Below are 27,893 nucleotides of genomic sequence, written 5' to 3'. Positions count from 1 at the left end.
TTTTCTTTCTGGCACAATATTGAGTAAAAATTGCTCCCGTCTGTGCATGTGGAGCTCTTGATGCATTGTTGCTCATCTGAAATCAGCAAGCGTCGAATCACAAAAAATGTGAACATGTGGTTGTATTTTAGAAAACACATGCAAGACCAAAAGATCTTGTGGAAATCCTGTCATGATGTCGCCGCTCAGTTACAAAGAAAACTATGACGTCATAATGATGTTGAGTGTGTCCTCAAATTGTGATGTCACCAATCAGCTCTAATTTAAAGTAGTGATTTTTTACATGTTGGTCTTTGTGTTGACATCATATTTGTATGAATAGATGGGACAAGAATTTATTTGTATTTTTAAAACAAAATTGGACAAATATTTTTGTTTGCCTTGAACAAAAAATAACGGAATCATGAGTGTAGCTTCCTCATCTTTAGGGAGACAAAGTCGGTACCGCACGATGGACCCAATTTCTCAGGTTGATCGAGGTCTATTTGGGATGGAGTCCAACCACAGGGTTCCTTTGATACGAATGCATCCAAAAAAGACAATCGTAATCTGCAACCAAGGCTTCATATACAATGTGAGAGTCCCACGCGATGAGCTCCATGTAAAAAAAATCTGTCTTTCACATGCCGAACATGACCGGATCCTTGCAAAAGCCAAGGGCCCGAGTATTCTTGATAAGGAGTTGGAGGTCTTGAGAAAAGCGGCAATAAAAAAGAAAGAGGACATAAAGGCTGCTGAGGGAAGAAAGCGTCAGATAATTGAGAATGACCTTTTCGCTATCAAGCATGAGGAGGAGAGTGAGTTGCAGTCCAGAAGGCTGGCCTACGACCGCTATCAGCACATGAGGGAAAAAGCTTTGATAGAAAAGGACAATCAAATCAAGAAGCTCGACAGGTGGATTTTGAATAGTAAAATCCAGACTGAGCGTGACAAGCAGCTTGTGTGGAAAAAGCGGTGTGAGGCTATCGAGATTTCTAGAGAAAAGGGCGAGTTCGACCGAGTGCTAAAGTGCACGCAGGAGGCGATACGCAAAGATGAGGAGAAGGAGAAGAAGCGTTTGAGGGACGCTTACGCACATTTAGAGAGCATCAAGGAGCAGGTGAAGGAACGTGAGCAGGCGGCCCTCAACAAGCGCAAAGAGAGGCTCTATGAGGTCAGCAAAGTGAGGGAGACGATACAGGAAAAGAATCGGTGGCTGGATGAATTTAAAGAGGAGAGACTTAAAGAACTCAAGGCTTGCGGGATCCCAGAAAAATACTGCAGGTATGTAAGGAGAAAGACCAAAGAAGACGAAGCTAACCCCAATCAATACCATTACCGTGCACATGATACATTAGATCAATTACCCAGATGGACAAACCGCTCTAATAAAAAGCATAAAGAGCAGGAAGATCCACTCAATCCATTCCCAGCATTACCGCCAATCTCCATGAAGGATGTAGCTGAAGGAGTAGAGGGAAACTGACAGCCCCTTGCCCCAATATGTTTTACAGACATCATCACTGACACCCAATTTGCCTTGACACCCTTCCACCATCTTTCTCCGTAACTAAAGAGAAGTGACACAGATCGGTGAAGGAAGTAGAAAAAAAGCAAAGACAAGAAGCAATTTGAAGATTGCCAATTAAGAATGTGCAACCTCATTACATTTGATCTCAAAATCAGGTGATTTTGCTTAGAAAAGTGTGAAATGTCGAGCAGTAAATAGGGGAAAATGTGTAACATGATAGAATGTGGTATGCTCTGAGGCAATCGTTGATTATCTTATAAAGTGTGGAATGGTATTTATCTTTTCACACAACGATGTTGAAGATGTAGTCAAAACCACACTTGTTACACTTATAAGCCTGACAAGATCTGATTTAAGAGTATCAACAATTCTTTCTTTACAAAGATACTATTGTTTGACACTGTCAGTGGTATTAATTTAACAACTTTTGTTATTGTGGTTAACAGTGGTGTGAAACTGTACTGCAACATCCAAAGAGGTGACCTATTATTTTGCGTGACCTTATTGCTACTACCTCTACCAGTGGAGGAGGTTGTGTTTTTGTTTGTCTTAGTATGTATATATGTACTGTATGTTTAATGCCAGCATTATTGTAAACATTTTATAATGAAAGCAAATATATTCATATTTGGTGTGTTGTTTCGAAGAGACAAGTCATATCCAAAAAAAAACCTGATAGTGCGGTTCATCCTAATTCACTACTTTTCTTGAACAGAGTATATGTACTGTATGTATGCATAGATGAATGTTTGATTTTGTTGTTATAGCTTTTTTCCATTGAATTGATTTTGTATCGCAAATGTTTGTGGACGTGAGTGAATTCATATACTGACTCCGCAAGCTGTACTGTTTCGGCAAAGCACCAATTTAAATCTGACAGGGAAAATCCTCTTTAAAATGTTCAAATACAATATCTCTGTCAAATCTCATTTTACTGTAGGCTCACAAAACATTTTGTTCCCCCTGATCCGGAGGAAATTCTGAAATAAATTACTTTCTTTTTGCTATCATGAGCCCACAAATATTCAAGCCTACGTGAAGGTCTGTACTCTCAGTGTAGAGACAATTAAAGCTGCACTCATTGTAGACATACAGTACCTAATAGTGCGACCAGTGAATGCATACTGGGAATAATAAAAAACGAGGACTGACAACAAATCATGTAAAACGTGGCCCAAATATTTGTGATTTTTTTTCCTATTCAACATAAAACAATATATGTACTTGGCACCATGTAATACTGTTAATAAGACAACTGGTGCAGAGGGTCATCCTGACCAATGTCCGCATGACAGTTGAGAGATCATGACCTAAGTCCTGCATATAATGACGTAGCATGCCCAGTGATTGCATCAACAGGGACTAAAATGTCAGCTACTAAACAGAAATGTAAGACACATCACAATACGAGAATGAATGCTTAGCACAGGACCATTTTCCTGACCAGTTGACATAAACCAGAAGTGACCATTTACAGTACATTTCTGAAACTGATATTTTCTTTGTGACACTTGAAATGCTTGGACTTCACTCCATTTGTACAAAACATACCTCAGACTTTCCTCGGCTGAAGCAGGCTCCCTTGGTGAACTTGTCACAGTGCCATTCAGCCTCCTGCAGGGAGAAAGAAAGGTATAATCGGACTCCCAGTAAACCATTGTCAGTTAGCAAACATCAACGGGGAAAGAAAATCATCATGTCAGTGTGAAGCACTTGGATAAAGCATCTGAGAACACCAACAAAACAATGGCCGACGCTTAAAACAGACGCACCAGCTACATTTGTTAATATGAGGACTTGTCACTAAAGAAGGCTAGAACTCACTGTCACAGAAAAAAAAGGAAAACCTACACAGATGAGTTTCATAAGCTGCCTACATCACTAATCTCTATGTGAAAAAGGCTAGCGGTAAATGAATTTGTCATTACATTCTCACCATCCTCAGCCCCAGGTGTGAGCACACACATACTCAGGCACTTCACACAAGATTCTAAGCCACGTTAAATACAGACACAAAATCCAATTAAAGTGCATGCCAACCAGCACAGACCTGAAGAAGCGTAAAAAAAAGAAAATATTTCGAAGCATAACACACAAGGGGTAGGATGTCAACGTGATTTACATGTCAGGCCGAGAATAGCAGAATAAGGGCTGGGAGGGTGTAAGAAGATACGAAAACACCAGCCTGCTCCAATTTCTGCCACTTAATTTCGAAGTGACCTCTTGGGGAGCTGTTGTTGATAAAGTTCTCTACTCGTGAAATAAGTGTTAGCCTAAGGACAATGGCGCCACTGAGATCGCTTGCCTGTGACAGACGGAACTAGTCAGTAGAGGCGTTGAGAATGCCACAGGAGTTTAAAAATGTGTCTTTTAAGCCCCTTGCTTACTGTCTGTCCCTTTGGCTTAACACACAGATGCACTCACTGAGGAGTAGCAAACATTTTTACAAACTTTACAAAGTAATAATACTCAAATTCGTGAGGTATTAATTTAACAAAGTGTTATTATTGGGCACGGTGGGCGACTGGTTAGAGCGTCAGCCTCACAGTTCTGAGGACCCGGGTTCAATCCCCGGCCCCGCCTGTGTGGAGTTTGCATGTTCTCCCCGTGCCTGCGTGGGTTTTCTCCGGGCACTCCGGTTTCCTCCCACATCCCAAAAACATACATTAATTGGAGACTCTAAATTGCCCGTAGGCATGACTGTGAGTGCGAATGGTTGTTTGTTTGTATGTGCCCTGCGATTGGCTGGCAACCAGTTCGGGGTGTGCCCCGCCTCCTGCCCGATGACAGCTGGGATAGGCTCCAGCACGCCCGCGACCCTAGTGAGGAGAAGCGGCTCAGAAAATGGATGGATGGATGTTTATTATCGTGGTTGTAGTTTGCAGTGGGGTTTCTTTTCATTTGGCAGTGTGACACTGGCAAAATATTGGAAAACCACTCATGAAAGTGATACATAAAGACAATATATAACAATATACATTTGCTTAGGATGTTATGTTCTGGGTGTTTGTGCAACTTCCTGGATTCATTTTTTTTGACATATCAACCTTTTATCTTATCATGGTTCTAATCTTTTAAAAATCCACCTTAAATTTGGCGACAGCGCACATTTAATGACAATGGTTTTGGTCATGTCAATCCAATATGGACATTATTCATTATGTATGAGCAATGTTGAATTTTGAATTAAAGTATGTGATTGTTTAATATTTCACTTGTGGTTTTTGAGTGCTCTTTGTAAACTTTCAAACCAGCCTTTTCTCATTAGTTTGTGCAGGTGTACCAAACGTTACGGCTGGCGAGTGCACATATGAATGTCTACATATTCATATATTGTCAGCATTTGGAAGGAGCTTAAATTGAGGAGAAAGGTGAGAGAGTCTGGTACCATTTAAAGAGGCTATTGCATATTAATGCGGGCTGGCTTTTTTCTCTTCTCACTGTGACCGAGTCAATTCAAATTCCTGTCGTAAACTGGATATTCTGTCTGTGGCCAATGCAGTCCACCGACTCCTCACAGACGTGAACCGCACACAGCAGCACAGTCAAGACCCAGCAGAACTGGCTTTTTGGGATTTCAAAGCAAAGTGGTGGCTTTTGTTATGATGCTGCAATTTATCATCAGAAGTCAATTTTTAGGATGCCTCATGTTGCCCGACTGTATATTTAGGATGGGAACTCTTTCAGATTGGTCTGCCAGCCAACTACCCCCTATATGATTGCCCTACCATCTAGATGTCATTAGGGAACATTACAATCTCATCATTCTTTTTAATTGGAATTTATTACACTCATTGCTATCCCTCAAGCAGAAATTCAACTCCCACTCCAATGTGTTGCACACCTCACATCGAACCAGATCACATGCCATGCAGGCATGCAAGGAGAGAGAGTGAGAGGTGGGCCAAGACTGCTGCACCACTTGTGCTAGGGCGGTGAGGACGATGCCTTGCCTAAGGGTACCTCGACAGTAGCCAGCAAGCAGACTAGCATCTCTCCAACAACTACTTATTTCTACAGTTTTGAAATTTGAAGTCCTTACAGAATGAGCTACTACCTGCTATTGTCCAGCTTTTTATTTTACTCTATAATGAATCTGCATCATGAAATATTTCTAAATACTTGCAATAGAGCACTTCCAGTTTTTAATGTGTAAAGACAGCGTCACTACCAATCTAGTATTGCATTTTTAGTCAGTGTTGGGCAAGTTACTTACAAAATGTAGTCCGTTATGCATTGCTGGTAATGTCTCTCATTTCTTTTGTAATCATTATTATTAGTTACCGTACTTTTGTTATTTTTAAGTTGAAAAATATAGCCTGACATAAAGTATGACTTTTAAATGATATGTAACTTTATTACACTAATACTGATGATCAAGAAAACAGTGCCCTAAAAAAAAAAAAGCAAACGATGCTAATTTTAATAGGCGTACTTTCCATTTAACTCTTATACCAACTCACAAACTCGAGTGTTTCATTTTCATTTCTCTTCCAGAATATTTTTAACCAAACAGTAAAATTTCTTTCAATGCAACTTTTAACCCAATACATAGAGAGAGAGAGAAAAAAGCATTTACAGAAGCAAGTGATACATTGCATCATAACCTGTAAGCAGTCACGCTGCTAAATTGATTGACAAAGGAGGCCATCCAAAGATTGATTGCATGAGCAATTCCTGGAAAGCCGACCAATGGCTGTAAATCAGACATGCAGGAAGGTGGGAATAAAACCGAGATGGCACAGAGTGAGTTCATTTAGTTATGTCAGTCAGTTATTTTATTAGATAGTTGTCTAAATGGAACATTCATACAAGACACCTGCTGTGAATAGAGATTCTCAGGTACATAAGGATAGGTGTAACCTCAAGGCAGAGTGTTATAACAAAAACATCCCGAGATGTGCGTCACTCCAGCACTACTACACAGTGTAAACAGTTCTCAGTCACGATTCATCATTGCACTTGAGTGTCTTGTCAGTCTTATCCTGAGGTGTGATTGCTAAGAGGCCGTGGGTGATCTACAGACACCTATTGAGACATTGGGCACAGGGAGATGATTTTAAACCCAAGGGCAGGGCATAAACAACAACAAATAGGGAGAGACTACTTTAGAAGTCTGTCAGAACCAAGGCAGCAATGTGGGTTGAGCAAAGTAGTTAGTGAATGAGTGAGGAGCTGAATTGTAAAACGGCAGTATTATGAGTGTAGAAGGCTCATGGAAGAAGGCTCTGCTGCCAGCTGTCTGACTGCATGTCTTATCATTAAAAGACACATTGCTGTGAGTGAAAGCTAGACAGCTTGGACTGGATTCGGTGAATATCTAATTTCACAGGTACAATCTTGATGCTCTGCCATCATATTTACTATTCGAATCAATTGGTTGGAAAGAAAAAAGAAATGGGTTGACCAACATCACGTGAAGTCTGAACTGCCACTCAAATCATCGTCTATACAACAAGATTTTGGAGTGAGGCTGTGGGAATTGTTAGCAATTATTTGTTTAGAATAGATTTTGTAAGTTCAGACATCACTGACGTCGGACCTGTGACAGTGCCTGCTGGCTCACAAATTAAGTTCTTTCACACTAAAATCATAAAATCACTAACATAACGTTTTGTGCATTGGGGCCATGTTCCCAAACTTTTACCATGACGTTAGAAGCATAAAATGGCCCACCATCTCTTGGCTGCATTTAGAATTAAGAATTGAGCATGAGAACCACACATTTCTAATGGATTTACTTTTATTGAAATACGCTCAGCATGGGTCCTATTAAATGATTTTTGCAGCTGCCCATTACACTCTTTCAGCCCCCCCTCAGTTATGGCTTTCAGGGTCATCATCAAAGAAAGTGTGAAGCGTGCTATTAGACCAAGAGTGCAATTGGGACTAAAATGGTCTGCCTTCATTCAAAACATCCAATAATTTCTCCTAATTTGCAATTAGGTAGGGATTTGGAAAAGCGTGTGTCATGTAATTGGAAGATTGCAGGTTTGCTTGAAAGCTGTATGATGTGCACTTCTGAACATTGACGACCTCCTCCTGCTGTAGTGTTTCTAAAAATGACATCGGTGTGATGAAGAGACACCTTTTGATGCAGCGCGTCTCTATACGACAACAAAGCACAGTATATAATACAATAGCAACTGTGTTATGTATCTCCTAATATTAATATAATAATAATATCTCCTCCATCAGAGGCTACTAGCCCCTTTCGCACTACCCATCCAACATAGTGTCAGTGGCCGAACAGGGGCTGAACAACGCTTGTGTACGGTGGTGCGACCAGAGTGTCAAGTCTAACACCCGAGACTCACTGCTTGCCCCCCTTCGCGTTGAAAGCCGTCATCACTTTTCCAGACATGGCGCAGATGTCACCGCGCATTATCGGAATGCGTGAGGCTGCGACGGCTACACTTCAGACAAATGTCCTGCTTCAGTAAGTTCTGTTTGAAAGGGACAGACGGATAAATGCCGTCTCTACTGCTACTCATATTTGCTGGGAAGGGGCAAGTGTTCAGCGAAATGTATTATCCATCCATTTTTCTCTAGCACCTTTCCTCAATAGGGTGGCAGATGAGCTGGAGCCTAACCCAGCTGACTTTGGGTGAGAAGGGCAGATATAGTCAATCACGGGGCGCATATAAACAAACATCTATTCACACTCACACATATGGACAATTTAGTCTTCAGTCAACCTAATATGCATGTTTTTGGAATGTGGGAGGAATCCAGAATACCACGAGAAACCCCAGGCAAGCAACATGCAAACTCCACACAGGAGGGACAAAGCAGGTATTTCAGCCCCGAACCTCAGAAATGTGAGGCAGAAGTGCTAACTACTAGTCCACCATGCTGCCCTCAAAACATACCATACTACTAAAAACATTTTTTGTTTTTGTTTACAGCTTTTGTATTGGATTTCAACAGATTGTGCTGGGGTACCGACTGTTCTGACTGATGAGTGTAGGCTCGGCAGTGGAATGAGGGACAATATGGAACAGATGTGAGAGGAGGGATTTGTCTCTGAGGTGTAAGCCAGTGTTTTTAAGGCAATTGGTTCCAAAATACTGATATACGTTTTTTCACATATTACAGACACACAAATTACAGTTACATTTTTGTTTCTTCAAGTCTGACCTTAAAGGGTTTAAAGTAGGGCAAGGAGAAAAGTACATGCTGGTTGCTCTTGGCAGTGTTTCACTGATTAAGTGAGGACAAGGGTGAAGGTTGACAGGAAGAGAAAAGCCACTACAGGCTGTGGGAATAAAAACATGGAAAGTAGCAGATGTCAACTCCAATCATCAAGAAAAAAAGCGAGGACTGACTCACAGACCAGGGTCTAACTTTTCCCACTTCAAACCTTCAGAGATTTCATTGCTACTCCATTTGAGTAGACACTCACGACTATAATATTGAAATACAGTTTAGAATTTTGTATGTGTTCCCATGTGGCCAAGACCTCCCCTGTCAAATCTTCACCACCTTTCTTATGCGAGGACCAAGATAGGACCAAACAGACATATGGTCAATAAATGTTTAAGAGTTTTCAGATGGCTTCAGTGCTTCTGCTCTTTATGTTTTGATATTCTTACCTCTTTTTTTCTGTATGTTTTATGATTACCAAGCATGGCTGGCACTTAATAGCAAGATTATAATTAGTGGGTTCAGTCAATCTCTAACGGGGTAGGGAAGTGTATCCCTTAAATTATGGTGTCAAACTCAAGGCCCGGGGGGCAGATGCGGCCCGCCACATCATTTTATGTGGCCTGCGAAAGCAAATCATGCTCGTCAACGTCTGTGATTTTTGCTAAACTCTGTACCCAAATTCCAAATTGTCACAATAATAAACAATAATGTAGAGATATTGCATTTTTCTGTTACCAAACCCATCTTCTACAGTAACTTAAACAATACTTGAACAAACTATTATCCTTGTCTTCTGATTTCAAAAGTAGTTATCCTTCAATTTGTTGTGTAATGATAATAACAATAATAATAATAATAATTTTGGTGGGGACCAGTTCAGGGTGTACCCCACCTCCCGCCCGAAGATAGCTGGGATAGGCTCCCGCAGCCCGCGACCCTAGTGAGGATAAGCGGTAATGAAGATGGATGGATGGATGGTTTCACTGTTCTAACGGCTCTCTGAGGGAAATCATAACTACAATGCGGCCCGAGACAAAAAAAAAAGAGTTTGACACCCATGCCTTAAATCATCCATGACGTAATACCAATCTGAAAAGGACTCAACACACCAAGCTACATAAGATATACCGTATTTTGCTATAATGTGACAAAAGGTTTCATGGCTATATTATATACATCATATGTGTACTATTCATGCTCATGTTCACCGCAATCTTAAGCATCATTTTTAAAGTCCTTAACAAATACATTGGGAATTGATTGGCCTGGGTAATCACCTTAACAATCATTTTGCAGCAAGCAGAAATGAAATAATAGTGTTGGGTTATCTACGATAATAAACGTGTAAAATAACTCTCACTTTATCTCAGTGCCAGACAAAAATAAACAATATCTTAAAAATGGCAGAATTTGTGATACTACTTTTGTATGCGTACCTAACGTGGACAATAAGAGCCTTTGTGCAAAACGATTATGAGCATACGATCAATTAGCACCACATGAAATGTGAGCGAAACAATGTTGCGGAACGGAAAGGTCAACACAAATGTATGTTATGTGTGAATTTAGCCAGTGAGGCAATCAAATTTCAATGCATGTATTCCTGTTTTGAAGGCACAATAGACACCACAAAAGGATTGAAAATACTTCAGAAGGTAAAAGAGCACCTGTGCTCTTTAAAATTCAGTAGTTGCAGTCAGCCTTCTGCCTGACATGGAAAATCAGCTCCAGTCAAATGCAAAGCAGGGCCGAGCGCCTGGGTCATTTCGAAGTTTCAAGCAACTTTTTTATTCATTTGGAAAACGCCATCACCGCTGGGTGTGACCAGCATAGACAGAAGTTAGACTAGGTCTTAACTTAAACTTTTGTTTGATTAGGTGATGAGCTTGTGGTCTCGAAATGAAGGATTGATTGATAGGCTTGCTGAAAATCTCCCCATTGAATCCCGGATTAAAGAAGGTTGGATGATTATAGAGCTTGGATCTTCACAAAGCATATGTGAGCATCCAAAAAAGACTGCAAGAGCTTTTTGTCTGTCTCACACCACCCTCAGCTCCCTCCTTTCCACCAGACTTGGCCTTGCTTCCTATGTCATTTCGTCATTTTTCTCATTTTGCTTTCCAGGCAGCTTTGTGTTTACATGGCACCCACTCTTCTCTCTTTGTTCTATTCAGCCATTCTCATTTCCCTGTTGCCTTTTTTTGCCTCTTTCTCAATCTCTCCACTGGTTCTCCCGGGGTGTAAATGGCAAACATCAGCGTCTGTCTACGTATCAAAGAAATCATGCTGCTACCACCAACAAACAAACCTTGGATCTATCAATGTTTGTATGCGAACACTGCAGGCCCTCAAAGGTTTAGCCCAGCAGGGGGCAGAAGTGCATGCAAGGCTCAATTTAGCACAAAAAAGTTACATTGTAACATACAAGATAATAGTGTCAGAATACTGGCTGCTGGAAAGATATTAGTTCCCTTCCCTCGAGCAAGGCACCAACCTCCAGACTGCTTCTGGGCTTGACACTGTTTTGCAGCCCCCTCACTCTTTCATTATAGAGTACTTCTTGAGATGGATGCTATTTGTGGGGGAGTTGAATTGGATTCTGTGCATGCACTCTCTGAAGGGTAGAAGTAGTAGTAGTAGTAGTTGTTGTTATTGTTGAAAAAGAATAGCACACTCAAGCCTAACTTGGATCAGCATCAAATTGTACACAATCATGCTCTTTCATACAATTTTTTCATTACGATTCATACATAAAGAATGAGGGGAAATGTCCTTTCGGAACAAACAGTGGAGATAAATAATTCCTAGATCTCCTGAATCTTGGCCTTTCTATGTGGAGTTTGTATATTCTCCTTGGCCTTTGTGGGTTTTCTGTGGGTACTTCCTCCCATATTTCAAAAATATGTAGGCAAGGTTAATTGAAGACTCTTTTGTCCATAGGTGCGAATGTGAGTGTGAATGGTTTCTATGTGCCCTGCAATTGGCCAGTGACCATTGACTTCTTGCCCAAATTTAATTAAAATGAGAACTTGTTTGCAATATGTGGTCAGCCGAACGAAGCATCCCACAGCATGGCATCTATTTGAGTAGGGCCCGCTATTTGAATAAATGCGGTATATTGTTGTGGCAAAAAAAAAAAAAAAAAAAGTGCCGCGGTTAGTATTACAAGACAAACAAAGAAACCAAGACGCTGTGTTGTTTAAATGTTAGGTAGCTAGTTAGGAGCAGTGTCGGGCACACTTTTTAAAAAAAGTAATTGGTAACTAAAACTAATTGCATTCCCAAATAATAATTGAATTAGTAACTAAACTACTCATTCATAAATGAACTAGCTACCAGGGAAAGTAATTATTGTCTTTTTTTTTTTTTTTTAAACCTTCAAATATGTCAAAGATTTCAAATTTTTGAGCAGGTTTCACAGGCCAGTTAGATAGAATAGACCAGCATAGACACAAACTTTATTCAACTTAATAGTCATTGAACATGTTGCCGCAGGCTAAGTCTAAAAGGTAGCACTGAAGTTAGTAGCCTTCCTTTCTGTTTGGGGCAAGCGCAAAAAAAGTTTAATCAGAATAGTACCACCAAAAAATTGCACACCTCGTTAATACCCAGGCGAAGCCCATCCACAGAATATAAGTCATATTAGGTTCAAACATCAAGGGTATTACCAGTGAGAAGATTTTAGAGCAATTCTTTCCCTCCCTTGTGAGTGCTTACAACCAAACCAGCTGTCACTCCAGCGGATGCAAAGACATTGTGACGTGTGAAATGCAAAGCCGTTTTTTTTTTTTTTTTTAACCGTGACAGGTTTAAGTTGTTGGGGCTGCCAGCTAACTTCATCCTGCATGCAAAGTGTTTGTTGGGAGGCAGGAAGCGAGGCGAGCAGAACCGAGGCTCCTCCAAAGAGAACAATGAAGAAAGTGAGACGGCAGAGGAGTGTTTGCACTCACCTGGATCAGTGTTAGGTCCTCAAGATTGAGCCTGAAGAGATGATTTCTGAAAGGAAAACAGGATAATATGAGGTAATGTATGGTATCCCAGATAAATCCATGAATAGGGGAATATTCCAAGGGGATTTCTATTCCCAGAAGTAAACAGGAAGTTCAGAGGTAAATATTTCGAGGAAGTAAACATATTTAAAAGGGCAGCTCTACTTGAAAATTCAAATAAGCCTCTGCATTGGTAGATTTCAGTAGCTCAAACCACTGCAGAAACAGACAGAATCTTTAAACATTAATTTGGAAATGAATAAAAGTAGTTTATCAGGCGGAGTGTTTAGGATCTGCTCACACACATTCTGACAATCGGACCAATTTGAGAATTTTTAAATCTTTCCAGGGTAAATGTCATGAGGAAGAGAGAGAAAGGTACGTGCCAAGCTTGGCTTGTACTATAGAAAGAAATAGAAATCTAAAAGAAAAAAAAGAAAAACATCACCTAGTAGAGTATGTCCATTGAAAGACATTAAACAAGATATGAACATACCGTAAGTGACGAAAGCAGTATAGACATAGAGCCTACCTTTAGCCCCCTTCCCATTAATGTTAGCAAATGAATGCCCAGTTCTCTGTTTAATATTTGCGGTGGCAAATTCTTATGTGCATGGATAACAAGGAGTTCTGGTGAGGCAGGACATGAAATGGAACGATGTTCCCAGACACAGAGGTGGTTGTGTTGAGTGTTTGTACAACATGTTTAAGAAGTCTTTCACCATAATAAAACTGACAAAGGGAAAACATATATATATATATATATATATATACAAGATAAGCTAACAGTTAGCCGAGCTTCAATTATTTCTTCGAATGATTCTTCTTCTTTGATATCGTTGTGTGTGGTCTGCCGTGTACACTACACACTATTTACTATATGCTGTATAAGAGCGCAGACTTGTCGATTTTTTCCTTGTCACGTGGGGTCTCTCACATTTTAGAGATCGGTTAAAAAGTAAAAAATCGGTAGGAATATATGAAAACGAAAGATATTGTCGGAAACTTTGCATTAGCGAATCTCTCAACCCACCTTCTCAAAGAATGATTTCATGGGCACATGCCACTTTTCAAGAGCGATTGCATTCCTATAAATATCCTCGCAAGAAATAATTTTGTATAGACCAACAATGTATCAGGGTGGCTGCATTAGCAGAGGGAGACCCTTGAGAACGACTATCATTTTCTCTTTGCAGCTTTTTAAATGATTTATATTTCACGTTTCTGTCCTCCAAAGACCAATCATGATACAGGAGGAATCGGTTTAACATTCCATTTTCTAGTCGCAATAAATGAATTCCATGAAAACATCAACAGCTAGCAGTTCGTACATTAACTTTTCTTCCATATCAACGACAGACATTTTCTCATTATTCCACATGCCACTACAGCTTCAGACTCCCTACGTGCATGCACAGGGGCTTGCACACACATATCGTTATAAACCAATGCTCTCACAGAGATCTATCAATCTTCCTGAGAGGCTATCAACCACGTCTCGATGCAGCCTCTGATTTCTTTACTGTACAAAATTGATATTTGCATCGATCCCTTCTCCCTTCCATTATCATCCACGTCTAACCCGGTTTGCCGCCATCTACCCAACCACATCAACTTTTATAATTAGACACTCACCAGACATCAAAGTTGGCGGTGAGTAAGGACTGAACTAGATGACGTTTTTGAGTGGCCCTAATCCCACAGATTGACAGGATTACCGCAATGTTAGCTAAAATAAAAGATGCACAGATGGGAATTTTACAAAAGGCTGTTAGGGTCACATTGAAAAGAAAAAATATTAAGAAAACTGTAAAGTCCCAGAATAAGTAATGATATTTTGAAACCGAGCTGTCATTTTTACAGTTCAATCATAATTTCAGGTCATATTTGAGAAATGTCATAGTTTTACAGTACAGAGAACAATATTAACTTTACAAAAATATCCTCAAAAAAGTGCTAATTTCAAGGGAATAGTCATAGTATTACGAGAAAAAGGTGCAATTTTATGAAAATAAAGATGGGTATGTGGTATTAGCATATACGTAAAACTGACAATGACTGTTGAGAATATTTACACTTCTGCAAATTTGACAAACAACGCAATAGTCAATGTTTTGTCACATTATCACCATCATGAGTATAAATGGTTTAAGGTTTATGTCACTGAGAAATAACTCCATGAAGTGAAATAGTATATTTATTCTCTCTTATACTCTTTTTCTTTTTATCTTTTATCATATCTGCTAACCATAACTGTTTATTCAAATATTTCATTATATTACTTGATTAGTATATGGCATATATCTCTGAAGAGAGTGGCTTCTGTTCTCAGTCTGCTGGGTTTATGTTTGTGTGGAATTTTTGACATTCTCAAAAAGTCTGCCTTTACAAATATAATTTATATCTTGTTTTTTATCTATTTGGTGTGGCCCTAATACACCTTTGGGGAATATACTTTTAACGATCCAGCAAAAGTCATTTTTCTTGGACTTTTGAAGACATCTGGACAAGCTCATTTCAGACAGTGTACCATTGAATAAAATACGAAACGATGACAGGGAAAAGGGAAACATAGCAGAAAAGACATTAAAGGGAAAAAACAAAGTCACGTATACATACCTGGCACCCACAATCAGCTCATTCTGGCTGGGATCAAAGGTCAACTGGGAGTAATCCACCGTGCCCTCTGCTTTGAACCGGAAAATCCACGGCTCCATCCCTGCCAATGGCAACACAGGACGCAACATGAGTGAGCCAATCAGTGTCAAGATGGCAGAAGACAGCTGGACAGATGTATTAACTGTGTTCAAAGTGTTGTCGCTACTTTTCTCTAGACACATCCAAAGTAAATGAACAAGTCTATGGGTCTTTGTAAATCTTGATGCAGTATAATGTTCCTTTATGTTCAGAGATGTTGCCTTGCACTTCTGTTTACAACAGCAGTGACACATTTATATTTTTTGTATTACAAAGGATGAGAATCCTTCAAAGATGCCATACATATACACTGTTTATTTACTAAGTGCACAGCATGAGACCAACCAGGAATGGACTAAAAAAACAACATCCAAGTCAATGATTATGGCAAATTAGCATTTCATTACAGTGTTATTTCAGGCAAAGAAAAACAAGAAAAAGAAAAAAAACATTTTTAACATCTAATTACACCACAGGAAATTGCAGTAATCTAAAAGGAACCACTGAGCAGCAGGACAAAGTATATTTAAGTGTGGTATAATTTGGATGAACTTCATGATGAATTTTATACCTCTGCCTTAAACAAGCAGCAGTAATTACTATTTGAAAGTTGAAGACTTTGTACAAAGAGTTACCGTTTAAACCAGCTACACATTTGGAATGCTGCTTGAACATTATTAGTATACTTATAGCATCCAAAATGTCAGGTGCACCTGTACAAAGACCAAGAACAATGATAAAAAACAAAGATCCAACAAAGATAATGCCCAGTTTTGATTGACAATATCAGAGAGGTCATTTAACATTGTTTATTACTCTATACTGAGAGCCTTTTCTAATGTTCTGCTAACCTCACTTAGCTGCAGGGGGAGTTGCGCAGTATCGCTCAATTAACCTTCACATACAGGTGCATTTCAATAAATTAGAATATTGTGGAACACAATTTATTTCAGTAGTTCAATCCGATACATGCAGAACGTCATGTTAACAAACCCGGAAAACCCCGGTGAGCGGACTTCCTGTGGATGTCGCGGTAACTAGCACAACAAGGGGTTGATGACATTAGGGTTTGAACCCGAACTTGCTAAGAATGTTTTTTTCTTCATGGTTGGTGTCTTTGGATAAATATTTAATACATATATATCATTTATTCATTCAAATATGATATGATACTGTATATCTAAACACGAACCAAGCCTAAACATTGGACATTGTCATCTTTGGTAGAACTTGAAGACATCTTGTGTAAAACAAAAGACATTGTAGATGTTTAACGTTCCTACAGGTGCTTTCTTCAACAAAACTGAGATAATTGTTTTTGGCAATAAAGAAAAGAGGATAGCTGTTAGTAAATACCTGGAGTCACTCGCTTTAAAAACCAAGGACCAAGAGCGAAACCTTGGTGTTCTGATAGATTCCGACCTGACTTTCAACAGTCATATCAATTAATAAAACTGCCTTCTACCATCTAAAGAACATATCCAGGGCGAAGGCTTGCATGTGTCAAGCAGACCAGGAGAAGCTCATCCATGCTTTTATCTCAAGTAGACTTGACTATTGTAATGGTCTTCTGACTGGACTTCCTGAAACGAGCATTAAACAGCTGCAGCTCATTCAGAATGCTCCAGCTCGGGTTCTGACCAGAACAAAGAGGTCAGAACATATAACTCCAATTCTAAAGTCTTTACACTGGCTTCCAGTCAGCTTTAGAATATATTTTAAAGTTCTGCTATTGGTCGATAAATCACTAAACGGTTTACGTCCTGAATACATGAATGAAATGCTAATGGAATATAAATCCAGTAGGGCTCTGAGATCGACAGGCTCAGGTCAAATAGTGGAGCACAGAGTCCAAAGCAAACATGGTGAAGCAGCATTTAGCTATTATGCTGCACACAAATGGAATAAGTTGCCAACAGAAGTGTGCATGTTTTTAAGTCCAGGTTAAAAACGTCTTTTTTCCCATGCTTTCTAGAGCATTTCCACTTTTAAATGATATTTGTTTTAAATGTCTCTAAGCAGTTTTTTTTCTTTGTTTTTAAATGCGTTTAATCATGTAAAGCACATTGAGTTACCTTGTGTATGAAATGCGCTATATAAATAAATTCGCTTTGCTTTGCTTTGCTTCCAGTCTTCTGGAGTCATTTACACGAGTTGGAAAGAAGTGCTTTATTCTGTTTTCCCTAATACAGAAACTGGTTGCGCTTAGCCCCTATTTAAGTATTTTAAACACATACAGTATATGCACTACACACAGAGTGAGATATTTCATGATTTATTTTTTAATATATTAATTTGCAGCTAACGAAAACCTGTATTTCACCATCTCAAGAAATGAGAATATTACAAAGAAGTTATTTTAGAAATAAGGCAGGTCCTGGCCTTTTGAAATGTATTTTCCCAGGTGTTAAAAAATCTGTATAATTTGAGTTTTCCTTTTTGTATTGAATGAATGAAACAAACTTATCTAATTTCACGAGCTGCACCAGTATTTTCTCAACTTTATACAGACATCCATTTTCTATACCACTTCTCCTCACGAGGTTCGCAGGTGAGCTGAAGCTGATCCCAGCTGACGGAGGGCGTGAGGCAGGGCAGGGCACAAACAAGCATTCACACTCACATTCACACCTAGGGAGAATTTAGAGCCTTTAATTAATCTAAAAAACATGTTTTTGGAATGTGGGAGGAAGTAAAACCCACTCAAGCACGGGAAGTAAAACCCACTCAAGCACGGGGAAAACATGCAAACTCCATACAGGAAGGCTGGGTACTGGATTGGAACCCAGCTCTTGCCACCTCTCAAGTCTCTTTACCGGAAAAATTTCACTGCACAATCTGTTCTTGAACTTGCTTATTCTGTTATTAAAGTTGTTTTTATGACATTTTCAGGCCATTTCTCAAGGGAAATTGACAAACTGTTTCAAGCTCACCTCGAAAAATTTTACTTTGCACAATCCAGTTGTTATTGATTGAATGTATAAATGCATCTTCTACATATGTTTCGCAAATGTTGAGCTGCGTATGTAAAGACATAGGGACAGAGCCGCAGACAGACAATGATATATAAGCCTGGTGGCATGGCATCCGATCCATTAACCCTTGACCAAACCAATCACAGGTCCAGGGAGGTCGCTTGCCATGAGGACAGTCTGTCTGCTGTCTGGTTATTTGATAGGATTAACTGAGAGAACTCAATCAGTCATTCATCTCACCATCGATCTGTATGCATCATAACTCATCATGCCACAACTGTATGTTTTTAGATTGGGGCTGCAAAACAAATTGTCTTTATTCATTTAACAGCATTGAAGTCAAACAATGTGCTGGCTTATGTAGAAATTTTATTATTATGATTTAAAAAAAAAAAAAAAAAAGCTTCATTTCAGTGGTGCATCTAGAAAGTAAAGCATGTTTGTTGTTTAATGGCTCACACAAAGGTCTCGTCCACTGTGTTAAGAAGCCTGTAAACTGCATAATTTGTAGCACAGCTCAGCAAGTTATTTAATTATCATCATGATTGTATTCTCTCTACTCTGTAAGTAATTTACATTTAATTTAGCTATTTCTGAAAAGGGAGAAAATCAGTCTGTCCGTTTTGGGTTATAAGCCAACAAGTTGATATAATATACTGTAGATGGATTTAAATTAAGGGAAAAGAAAACTTAATGCTAACTGCGAGATTCTCAAATAGGGTTTAAAAAGTAGACACAGTCAAAAATAAGTGTGTTAATAGAATAAAAGTGTGTGTTAATATGGTCAAATAATTCTTTGCAAACGTGGATGAACCAAGATGTGATTATATTTTGGTTTCCAAAAATATAACACTTTCTAGGGAGGGCTCTTGCAATTATGTTATGATTACTGACTTTCTCACTTTATTACATAAGTGGCATTTTAACAAGACAACAATGCCAACAAAGTGTATTATGCCTACATTATATTTTACACTAAACTGATGTGTAGGGTAATCTATTAGCGTGTGAAATGAATGACATGTACAGTAGACTACAGTAGTAGTACAATGTTTGCATGGTTTGTGACATCACAAATAATCACTGGTATGGGTTAATTGTTCAGTGATGGTATAGATTTATTGATCAGTGTTTCTGGTTTGCTGGACTACCGGTGGTGAAGAAAAAAAATAGAAATTTAAAATTAATAATATGAAATGATATTTCCATTGAAATTTGAGCAAGGATGGTTTTAGGAGCTTCTTGAGACACTGGTAGAGAACATGTCAGTGTTTTTCGGATAAGATTTTTCCACGATGTTATGTTATAAATAATCTGAGTGGTCACGTGACAAGATGGATAAACGACTGCAGACAGGGTCAATTAGATTAACAAGGTGCCATATATTGTTTCCATGCTGTCTCACACACGAGAGCAACAGTTTCCTGAGTTAAGCGGATCAATGCTGTGGCAATATTCTCTGTACTGTAATAATAATGTCATTGTAATGTATTCCTTACAGGAAAGGGGAATGGTTGTAAAGAGCAGATGTATGGAATGCAGAGCCTTTGCAGTGACACCCATATTTAATTCGGGTGCTGTCCATTTTTTCTGATCATCCTTGAGATGGTTCTACACCTTCAGTGGAGTCCAGCTGTGTTTGATTATACTGATTGGACTTGATTAGGAAAGCCAAAGGTCAAAGGAAGTGCCTGCAGAGCTCAGAGACAGAATTGTGACATGGTACAGATCTGGCCAAGGTTACAAAAACATTTCTGCTGTACTTAAGGTTCCTGAGAGCACAGTGGTCTCCATAATCCTTAAATGGAAGACGTTTGGGACTATCAGAACCCTTCCTAGAGGTGGCCGTCCAGCCAAACTGAGCAATCGGGGGAGAAGAGCCTTGGTGACATGACGACTTGTTGCAATCGAAGGAAAGATGAATGCGGCCAAGTACAGGGATATCCTGGACGAAAACCTTCTCCAGAGTGCTCAGAACCTCAGACTGGGCCGAAGGTTCACCTTCAAACGAGACAATGACCCTAAGCACAGAGCTAAAATACAGAAGGAGGGCTTCAGAACAACCCTGTGACTGTTCTTGAATGGCCCAGCCAAAGCCCTGACTTAAACCCAATTGAGCATCTCTGGAAAGACATGAAAATGTACCTAAAGCATCCATCCATCCATCCATTTTCAACACCGATAATCCTGGTTAGGGTCGCGGGGCGCTGGAGCCTATCCCAGCTGACTTCGGTGAAAGGCGCACTACACCCTGAACTGGTCGCCAGTCAGTCGCAAGGCACATATAGACACGGACAACCATTCACACTCACATTCACACCGTCACTGAGTGGGAACTGAACCCACGCTGCCCGCACCAAAGTCAGGCGAGTGTACAACTACACCATCAGTGACTACCTAAAGCATGAATATCAATAAAAAATAAAATAATTAAATAAAATGTGAATGTGCAAATTCTGATGTTGCTGTGTTTGTGTGTATACACAGTCAAAACTACAACAAAACATTTGCAATTTATTGCACGGTGTTTTCTAAAGTTATAAGTGGGTTGAAATATCCACGTTTGGGCAGACAGTGCCAGACAAATACTACAATACATGAAACAAGAGTAGTGCGCTGTTGCCTTACTGGTAACGACGACCTTCCCAAAATGGTGGCCACGTACGCATGACAATCAGATGGACTGGCATATTTCGTGTTAATATCGATGCCCGGGAAGCCCAATAGAAGACGTTGTGTGAGGTTATGTGACTTTCTTGTGTTGATTGGTGAACTAGACTTAAACGTCACTGCCGCTTAAATTGGATTGGCGCAAACAGCCAATCTTTGTCTTCGTCTCGTGCATGAAATAGTTAATAAATAAGCAATAATTGATAGATAAAAGTAGCGAGCGACATTTAGATCATTGTAACGGAGTAAACTTCCTAACAGCAGATGTGTCGGAAGTGTTTTTTCTGGTCTCGTCAACTCCTGTGCCAAATCCAAAGCAGGCCCCGAGTGCACTGGAGGAACTTCAGGTCAATGCGCTCGCATATTAGTCCGCCGCGGAGTAATATTCACAATTACTGTATAATCTGTGTGTGGATGGTGGATGTGTGGAATAGATCCGGCTGCCAGTGTTCAAGGAGTACTAAGCAGCCTATAACGACAGCGACCACCCCCGGAAAAACTCATCGGATCTATACGATTCACGTAAATGGCCTATTTTGAGTTCAAAACGGCAAATTTCGCTGAAAGGCAAATGATTTGCACGTATGTATATATTATAAACCCCCAAACCCTCTTTTAAATGTGTTGGTCTCCACCACTTTTATACCTGTTGTCAACAGCGCACACAACCAGTTTTTTGTGAGTGAACACACAATTTAGCACCCGCTATTTTGGATCTTAGTAAAAGATCACCATCTTATTAAATCATGCACAAAATGCCCACCAAGAGTGTGCACAATCTGTTAGAGTAAACAAGAAATCTAGTGCCAGCTATTTGGGATTATACTAAATCAGGCCCAAGGTCTTCTGACAAACATTGCAGCTGTTGTCACGCTAATTCAAAACATAAGTCGCCTTGTTATCACAAACATGATTGGTTTTAGTTACTTGAAACATAATGTACAGCAATAACTTTGGTCAATGAGCCACATAACTGCTTGACCAATACTAAAGACAAAAACAATCTGAACACATGTAGCAGCCTGTTGTGCTAAATTTCCATCACAGTCAGTATTTTTTTAAAACTTCTTTTGTTGTATACTGTTGGAAGTGGTAAACGTCCTTTTTCAATCATTAACAGAATATCTTGGGGGGAAAAGAGGAGGCCTGCTCAACATAATCAACTGCTCTACATTCTATACATTGTTTTTATAATGTAAGTAAGTCCATTATATACCTTTTGTTACAAGCTCTATGAAAGGGCCATGAGGCTAATTAACGCTGTAATTGTATCTTTTCCACAGTAAAAGCTGTAAAAGTCCAGTTTCAACTAGCATTTTGAGGATACCATCCGAGTCACAAGCCCATCAAACCCTAAATAGGCATAATAATGTTTTACTGTAAGTGTAGTCTGCAACAAAAATTATCCTCTGAGATAGGAGAAAGTACATCTGAAGTTGTTTTGAGTGTTTGGGCCAGAAATTCAACTAACTTGTATTCCCAGCAATCTAAATTTATACAGAGCAAACTTTGAAAGAGCTTTTTTATTTTTTATTTTTTATTTTTTTTATTAAATTTGTGAAGGAACTTTCCATCAAGGTTAGAACAGAGCAAGATGACAGACTGAATAAACTGGAAAACGCGTTGTCTGCGTCTTCGGGCGCACCTGTCAACATTTCGAATGAAAGCATGCTCCCCCTTGACAGCACCAAAAGCAAGCACAAACAGAAGTGTGTTCCGGTGACAAATGCCGGCGTTCTGAGCGAGTCCAAACAAAGACAAATAGAACGATGGGTTGGCAACTTCCAAACAGCACCTGCACGCCGCAACTCATGCACTGGGACCGAACTCCAGCTTTGTGAAACCAAACAAGTCCAATATTTCCCTTGTTTTCTTTCAACAAAATACACCTGGCATCTTGGCTTCAGTTTTCACAATGCATTTTCATTAGCATCCCTAGAAGCAAGACCACAGTCAATTTCATCCTAAATATTTAATTTGTCTGAATGTCTTCCAGCTGATTTGGTCTTGGAGGGAGAAACGACAATCTTTAAACCTCACTAGGCTTTGTTTTTTTCTTCCTGCTCTCAAGAAAATTCTTGGCATACAAATTTTTCTGTGACACCACCTGAGAGACGACAGGCTTGGAGAACCCAACCTTGCCTCATTCCTCCACTTCCTGCAAGAGAGTGTGTGTGTGTGTGTGTGTGTGTGTTTCTTTTTGTGTAAAAGAATGAGAGAAGACATGGTATTTGTTGAAGTGTGCAAAGGGGGCAAAAGGTCCTAATTGTACAGCACTCAGGATTTATAGCCTATTGTGATCATGCCAAGGATACTAAACATTAATAATCGGTGTCAAAGGGCCATTCCATTCACGGGACTTCACCCGATCACAGTTTGGTTTTACAACAGGCATGTAAATGTGCGGTATTGTGATATTTATGTGCCTCGTGCAGGGTTGAAATGGCTCTTTGTAAGGCCACCCCGGGGAGATATTTATGATCCCACACAGTGCCAAACAAATCAACCTTATCGTTAACTCAGTAGCAAAGGAAAAGAGAGGACAACCCCCAAGCTAATAAATATAATTAAAACCGTTGTTTCTAGATTTCCTGAGCCTGTTATATGGGTTCATCATATCAGCACTACAATAAATAAGAATCAGAATCATCTCGGTTTACCAAGTATGTCCCAAAAACACAACTACCGGAGACAAATTCCTTGTGTGTTAAATGTAAATGCACAGAATTTAATCACATCATAGACGAGCATGTAAGATAGTTGCCTGAATTAGTGTGCTGGTTGCGTATGAGATGAAGGCACCATCACTCACACGTAGGCAGGATCAGACACACCATCACTGGGGTGAGATTTCCAAAAACAGGGGCAGGGCTCAGTGCCAACATGAAACCAAAGAACATGCACATGCATGCAAATCCCTTCATCCCCCTGGCACCGGTTTCCATCTTATCCCCTTAACCTCTGTCTCCCTCCTCCTCAAAATAGAACACCTCATTGCACACATCCCATTTGTTATTCCCCGGTTCTGACATGAAGCGGCTGACAAAAAGACAGGATGGATAAATATTTGCACTCGGCATTAGAGGCCACGCTGATCTGGCAGAGCTCAAAGTTTCAGCTTGGTGTAACAACGGCAACATATGGAACCAATTTTGAAGTGTGGATGTTTTTGTTCTGGGAGTGGTTCAAATAGAGTGCGGCAGCAGACTCACACAGAAATGAACAGTCAATTCACTCTAAATACAGCTCTGTGGTAATGGGCGGGAGAAGAATTGCAACTATTCAGCGAAGTCTACGGGAGGAAACAGCTCAGATGTAAAGGTGAAAAAATAAGCACCTGCTCACTCGGGCAAAATCGAAACGCTAAGGGCATTTAAGACCTTGAGCGTGTCGAGGTTTCTTTCTATTATTTCGAACAAGAAAAACAAGCCACTTTTACAACTAAAAGTCCTGACACTCGCATTTCTACGGCTCCGCTTTGGCCCTGGGGCACTGAGTAAATCATGCAAAACAAGCCACCACCAAGCCACAGACAAGTGTATGATGGAATATTAAAATTCAATGTGTATTAAGGTGATGGGGAAGGACGAGAGGACTCACCAACCAAATCTCTCTTTGGTAGTTTTGGGGGGTCCTGGGCTTTTGTAATGTTTTGCAGATGTTTTGTTTTCATTTATTTAAATATCTAAATTTTATATATATATATATGTCATAAATGTTCAGAAAATATATTTTGATGAGAAACCTTTAGTACTAAATTTGCTTTAATCAAATTAAGGCTGTCTGAGACTACCTAAACACACTTTACAAATATGCAAAATGGTTCATTTCAGCTGGGAGGACTCATGAACGGTAAAGTGGTGTGTCTTGTGAGGAGCAGCTAACGTTAGCCTCTGCTGCTTCTGTTTGCTGCCCGTCCCTTCTCGCACTCAATGCGAGAAATTTGGGAATACTACAATTATGTTGATGTGAGAGAATGAATCAGAAGAGGGAGCAGTGAATCAGATCATGAAAAGGTTATTTAAAGTGAAAATCAAATGTATTTACAACACAGAAGAGTGTTGTTAACAAGCCAGCCTAATTTGAATGCCTAAAAAAAAAAAAAAAATCGTCAAGTATGTAAAATGAAGATCCAAAATTGTGAAAAATAGAGAGCTCCTTCCAGCTCTTGAATGCTGTGGGCGTGACCGCTGAATGTGCTGAAAACACACCCCACTTATAAGTTCTTTCGCCACTGTGGAGAGGAGCAGATGAATGCGAGAGCATGATCACGTTAGCAACAACTCTCCCTCCCCTCCAATTTTGATATGATAGCTACAACCCTGCCACACATCTGCTCGCAGCCCTGCAGCTCTGTTTGTAAGCCACAAAAAAATTAGTGATTATTTAAAATGAAATAATAATTTAATTGAAGGTGGCACGGTGGACGACTGGTTAGCACATCTGCCTCACAGTTCGTCACGTGACCCGCGTGAGGATAAGCGGTACGGTACAGAAAATGGATGGATGAATGGATGTCTATTGACAGACATCAAACATGATGAGAACATGAATGACTAAAGCGAGGTATGGACATACTGATAATCGAGGATCATTTTGGTATTTTTTTGTCTGTTCCGATCAAAGGCAGCAAAGGCCCGGCTATTTGACGTCTCTAAAAGATCATGCTGACCGACTATTTGTTTGGGGTGTGTTTAGAGTGATATTTCCGACCCAATCTGTTTCGAAAAAGGTCAGTGTGCTGCCAAAAGTAAATGTAAAAGCGGTTCAACGCTTAGGAATGCAAACGCTTATGCGTGTGGAACACCTAGTTTTGCTGAGCGCACAGGCTCTGTGAGAGGTGAAACAGAACGATTGCCAATTGCAAAGTTGCCGGACACAAATTGAGCAGCAACTGGTTGTAGTGAGAGTTTATATAAGTCACAATAAAAATGACAAGGAGAAAAGTTTGCCACCAAAATGTCGTTACTAGCTAAGCTAACAGTTAGCCTTGTTTCTTGTTTTTCTATTTCTACGAGTCCTTCGTCTTTGTATTTTCCGGCAGTCTGGATGGTCTGTGGCACAATAATACCTTTCGCAGGTCAGTCTTATTCCTACGATTTTGGGGAGGAGAATCCCGATTGTCGGTAGAGATATGGTTATGTGTGCGGTGTGATGCATTGCTCATCTCGAGTACTGTATATTACACACTACAAGAGCGGTAAGAACACAGATTGCCAACTTTTTGTGTGAGGTCTCTAACATTATAACAATCGGTTGTTGTTAAGAATTGGTATGTACTGCGCTTAAGCCAAATAGAGCAATTAGGACATGTGGAACAATAGCAACGTTTTATTGCTTTTGATCACAGTTTGAGAGAAGATGAAATCTGAACTTTAGTCCTCGGCTGTAAAACTATAAACTCTTGTCCTTAGAGACACCATGGCCTTGTTTACAACACGCTTTACAACCTTTAAAACTCTTCAGACTTATACTGAAGAACCCTTGTTAAATAAAACAGTTAATTAATATAATAAGGGCTTTGAGCTGCAATAAGACATTCTACATAATTTGCACTTTTCCTGTATATAGGTCCTTGAACAATAATGCCACAAAAGACTGGCTATACAATACATTTAAGCTTAACCTCAGCTGAAGCTATATTGAGAGCTCTCTTTGTGCGAGTGCACCTTTCGGATAAACACATGTTATGCATGGAGTCGTACAGTGCACTTCCTTTTCAGAACCCTATGTTTGAAAAACCACCATAAAATGGGGGTGAAAAAAATGAGAACAGTATTCAGTCCATAGCATCCTTGCACCACAGTAGCAGTTCTCTCAGCCAAGTGTTGTGCCAAGTTTACAAAACCACAGTCACCAGTGGGCTAAGACTCATGTGAGGCACACCCTTCTACATGCAAGCCACAGACTCCAAGAGAGAGAGAGAGAGAGAGAGAGAGAGAGAGAGAGAGAGAGAGAGAGAGAGAGAGAGAGAGAAACTTGAACACTGATTCCTTGAACGCACTCAGGCGAACCTCCCCATGATGATTTTTATCAATTTCTTTCGATGTTGTATTGTTAAAGTTTCAGCTTCAACCTTGGATTTGTTTTGTGAAAATTGTAGACAAAATAACCTTCACCCTGTTGAAAAACTAATAATACAACCTCTTGCTGAAGGATTCATGTTTTATCATGCTTGATTTTTTTTTTTCTGTCACACTTTCAAATACAACATAGTCAAATTCTGTATAATACAGTGAAATATCTAAAGTTGAATTTAATCCATTCTGGGATGCTGAGCAAGGTTTTGCCATAGGAGAATGGAAAGCCATAGAAACAATCCACGCCAGGGTCATAATAATCCATTTATTAACCATACAGGAGATGTTTCAAGTGACTAACATTTTTAATGGTCATACAAGCTTAAAAATAAGTGAAATGCTATTAACGTTAAGAAGTGAACAGGTCTTTGATGATGGCGGTGCAATGCGCGTCAACATTCTTGATTTTTACAAGAGTATAAAAAATAGTTAATCACTGTTAAAACTTTTACAGGGGTCCTCGGTTTATAGAGGTCACGAGGTTAGAAACGTCACGTGGCATTTTGTATTCATGGGCTAGAAGTGTTTTCTTACAATTCTTGACTCTAGTTATGATATTTTGAGGTTACGATCGGTGCACAAAGAGCTAGTTCCTACTTACATACAGGTTACATTGTCGCCGTGGGAACAGAACTCAATAAACCAAGGACCCCTTGTAATTGTCTTGACGTGGGGCATACAGTACATACCTTATTGCAATGAATAGGAGCTAATTTATATCATGTACTATAAGTTCCAGTGTAGGCTCTACTTCTTTCTTTCATGTTTTTCATTCTTTTACGCTTACTGTACTCCTGTGACATTAGCTGACATCTCACCTAAT

At 39.7% G+C, this 27,893-nt stretch overlaps 2 protein-coding genes across 3 annotated transcripts in view; one reads left to right on the top strand and one right to left on the bottom strand.

Moving 5' to 3' along the window:
- Window positions 1-27,893, bottom strand: part of sema5a (sema domain, seven thrombospondin repeats (type 1 and type 1-like), transmembrane domain (TM) and short cytoplasmic domain, (semaphorin) 5A) — a 128,298-nt gene that overhangs the window by 57,227 nt on the left and 43,178 nt on the right. For both annotated transcript variants that reach the window (XM_061758495.1, XM_061758496.1), the window contains exons 3-5: window positions 15,268-15,367; window positions 12,610-12,655; window positions 3,062-3,124 (exon numbers count right to left, since the gene is read on the bottom strand). In XM_061758495.1, coding sequence (XP_061614479.1) covers window positions 3,062-3,124; window positions 12,610-12,655; window positions 15,268-15,367 — 209 coding nt within the window. The remainder of the gene's footprint in view (window positions 1-3,061; window positions 3,125-12,609; window positions 12,656-15,267; window positions 15,368-27,893) is intronic.
- On the top strand, window positions 452-1,528 carry LOC133470236 (cilia- and flagella-associated protein 45-like). The gene has a single exon (XM_061758341.1). It carries the CDS (start codon window positions 452-454, stop codon window positions 1,463-1,465), a length of 1,014 nt encoding a protein of 337 aa, XP_061614325.1. The 3' UTR covers window positions 1,466-1,528.

The sequence above is a fragment of the Phyllopteryx taeniolatus genome, chromosome 20 (assembly GCF_024500385.1).
Source record: "Phyllopteryx taeniolatus isolate TA_2022b chromosome 20, UOR_Ptae_1.2, whole genome shotgun sequence".
Lineage (NCBI taxonomy): Eukaryota > Metazoa > Chordata > Actinopteri > Syngnathiformes > Syngnathidae > Phyllopteryx > Phyllopteryx taeniolatus.
The sequence above is the reverse complement of the archived record's forward strand: the minus strand, read 5'-3'. Positions and strand labels throughout refer to the sequence as shown.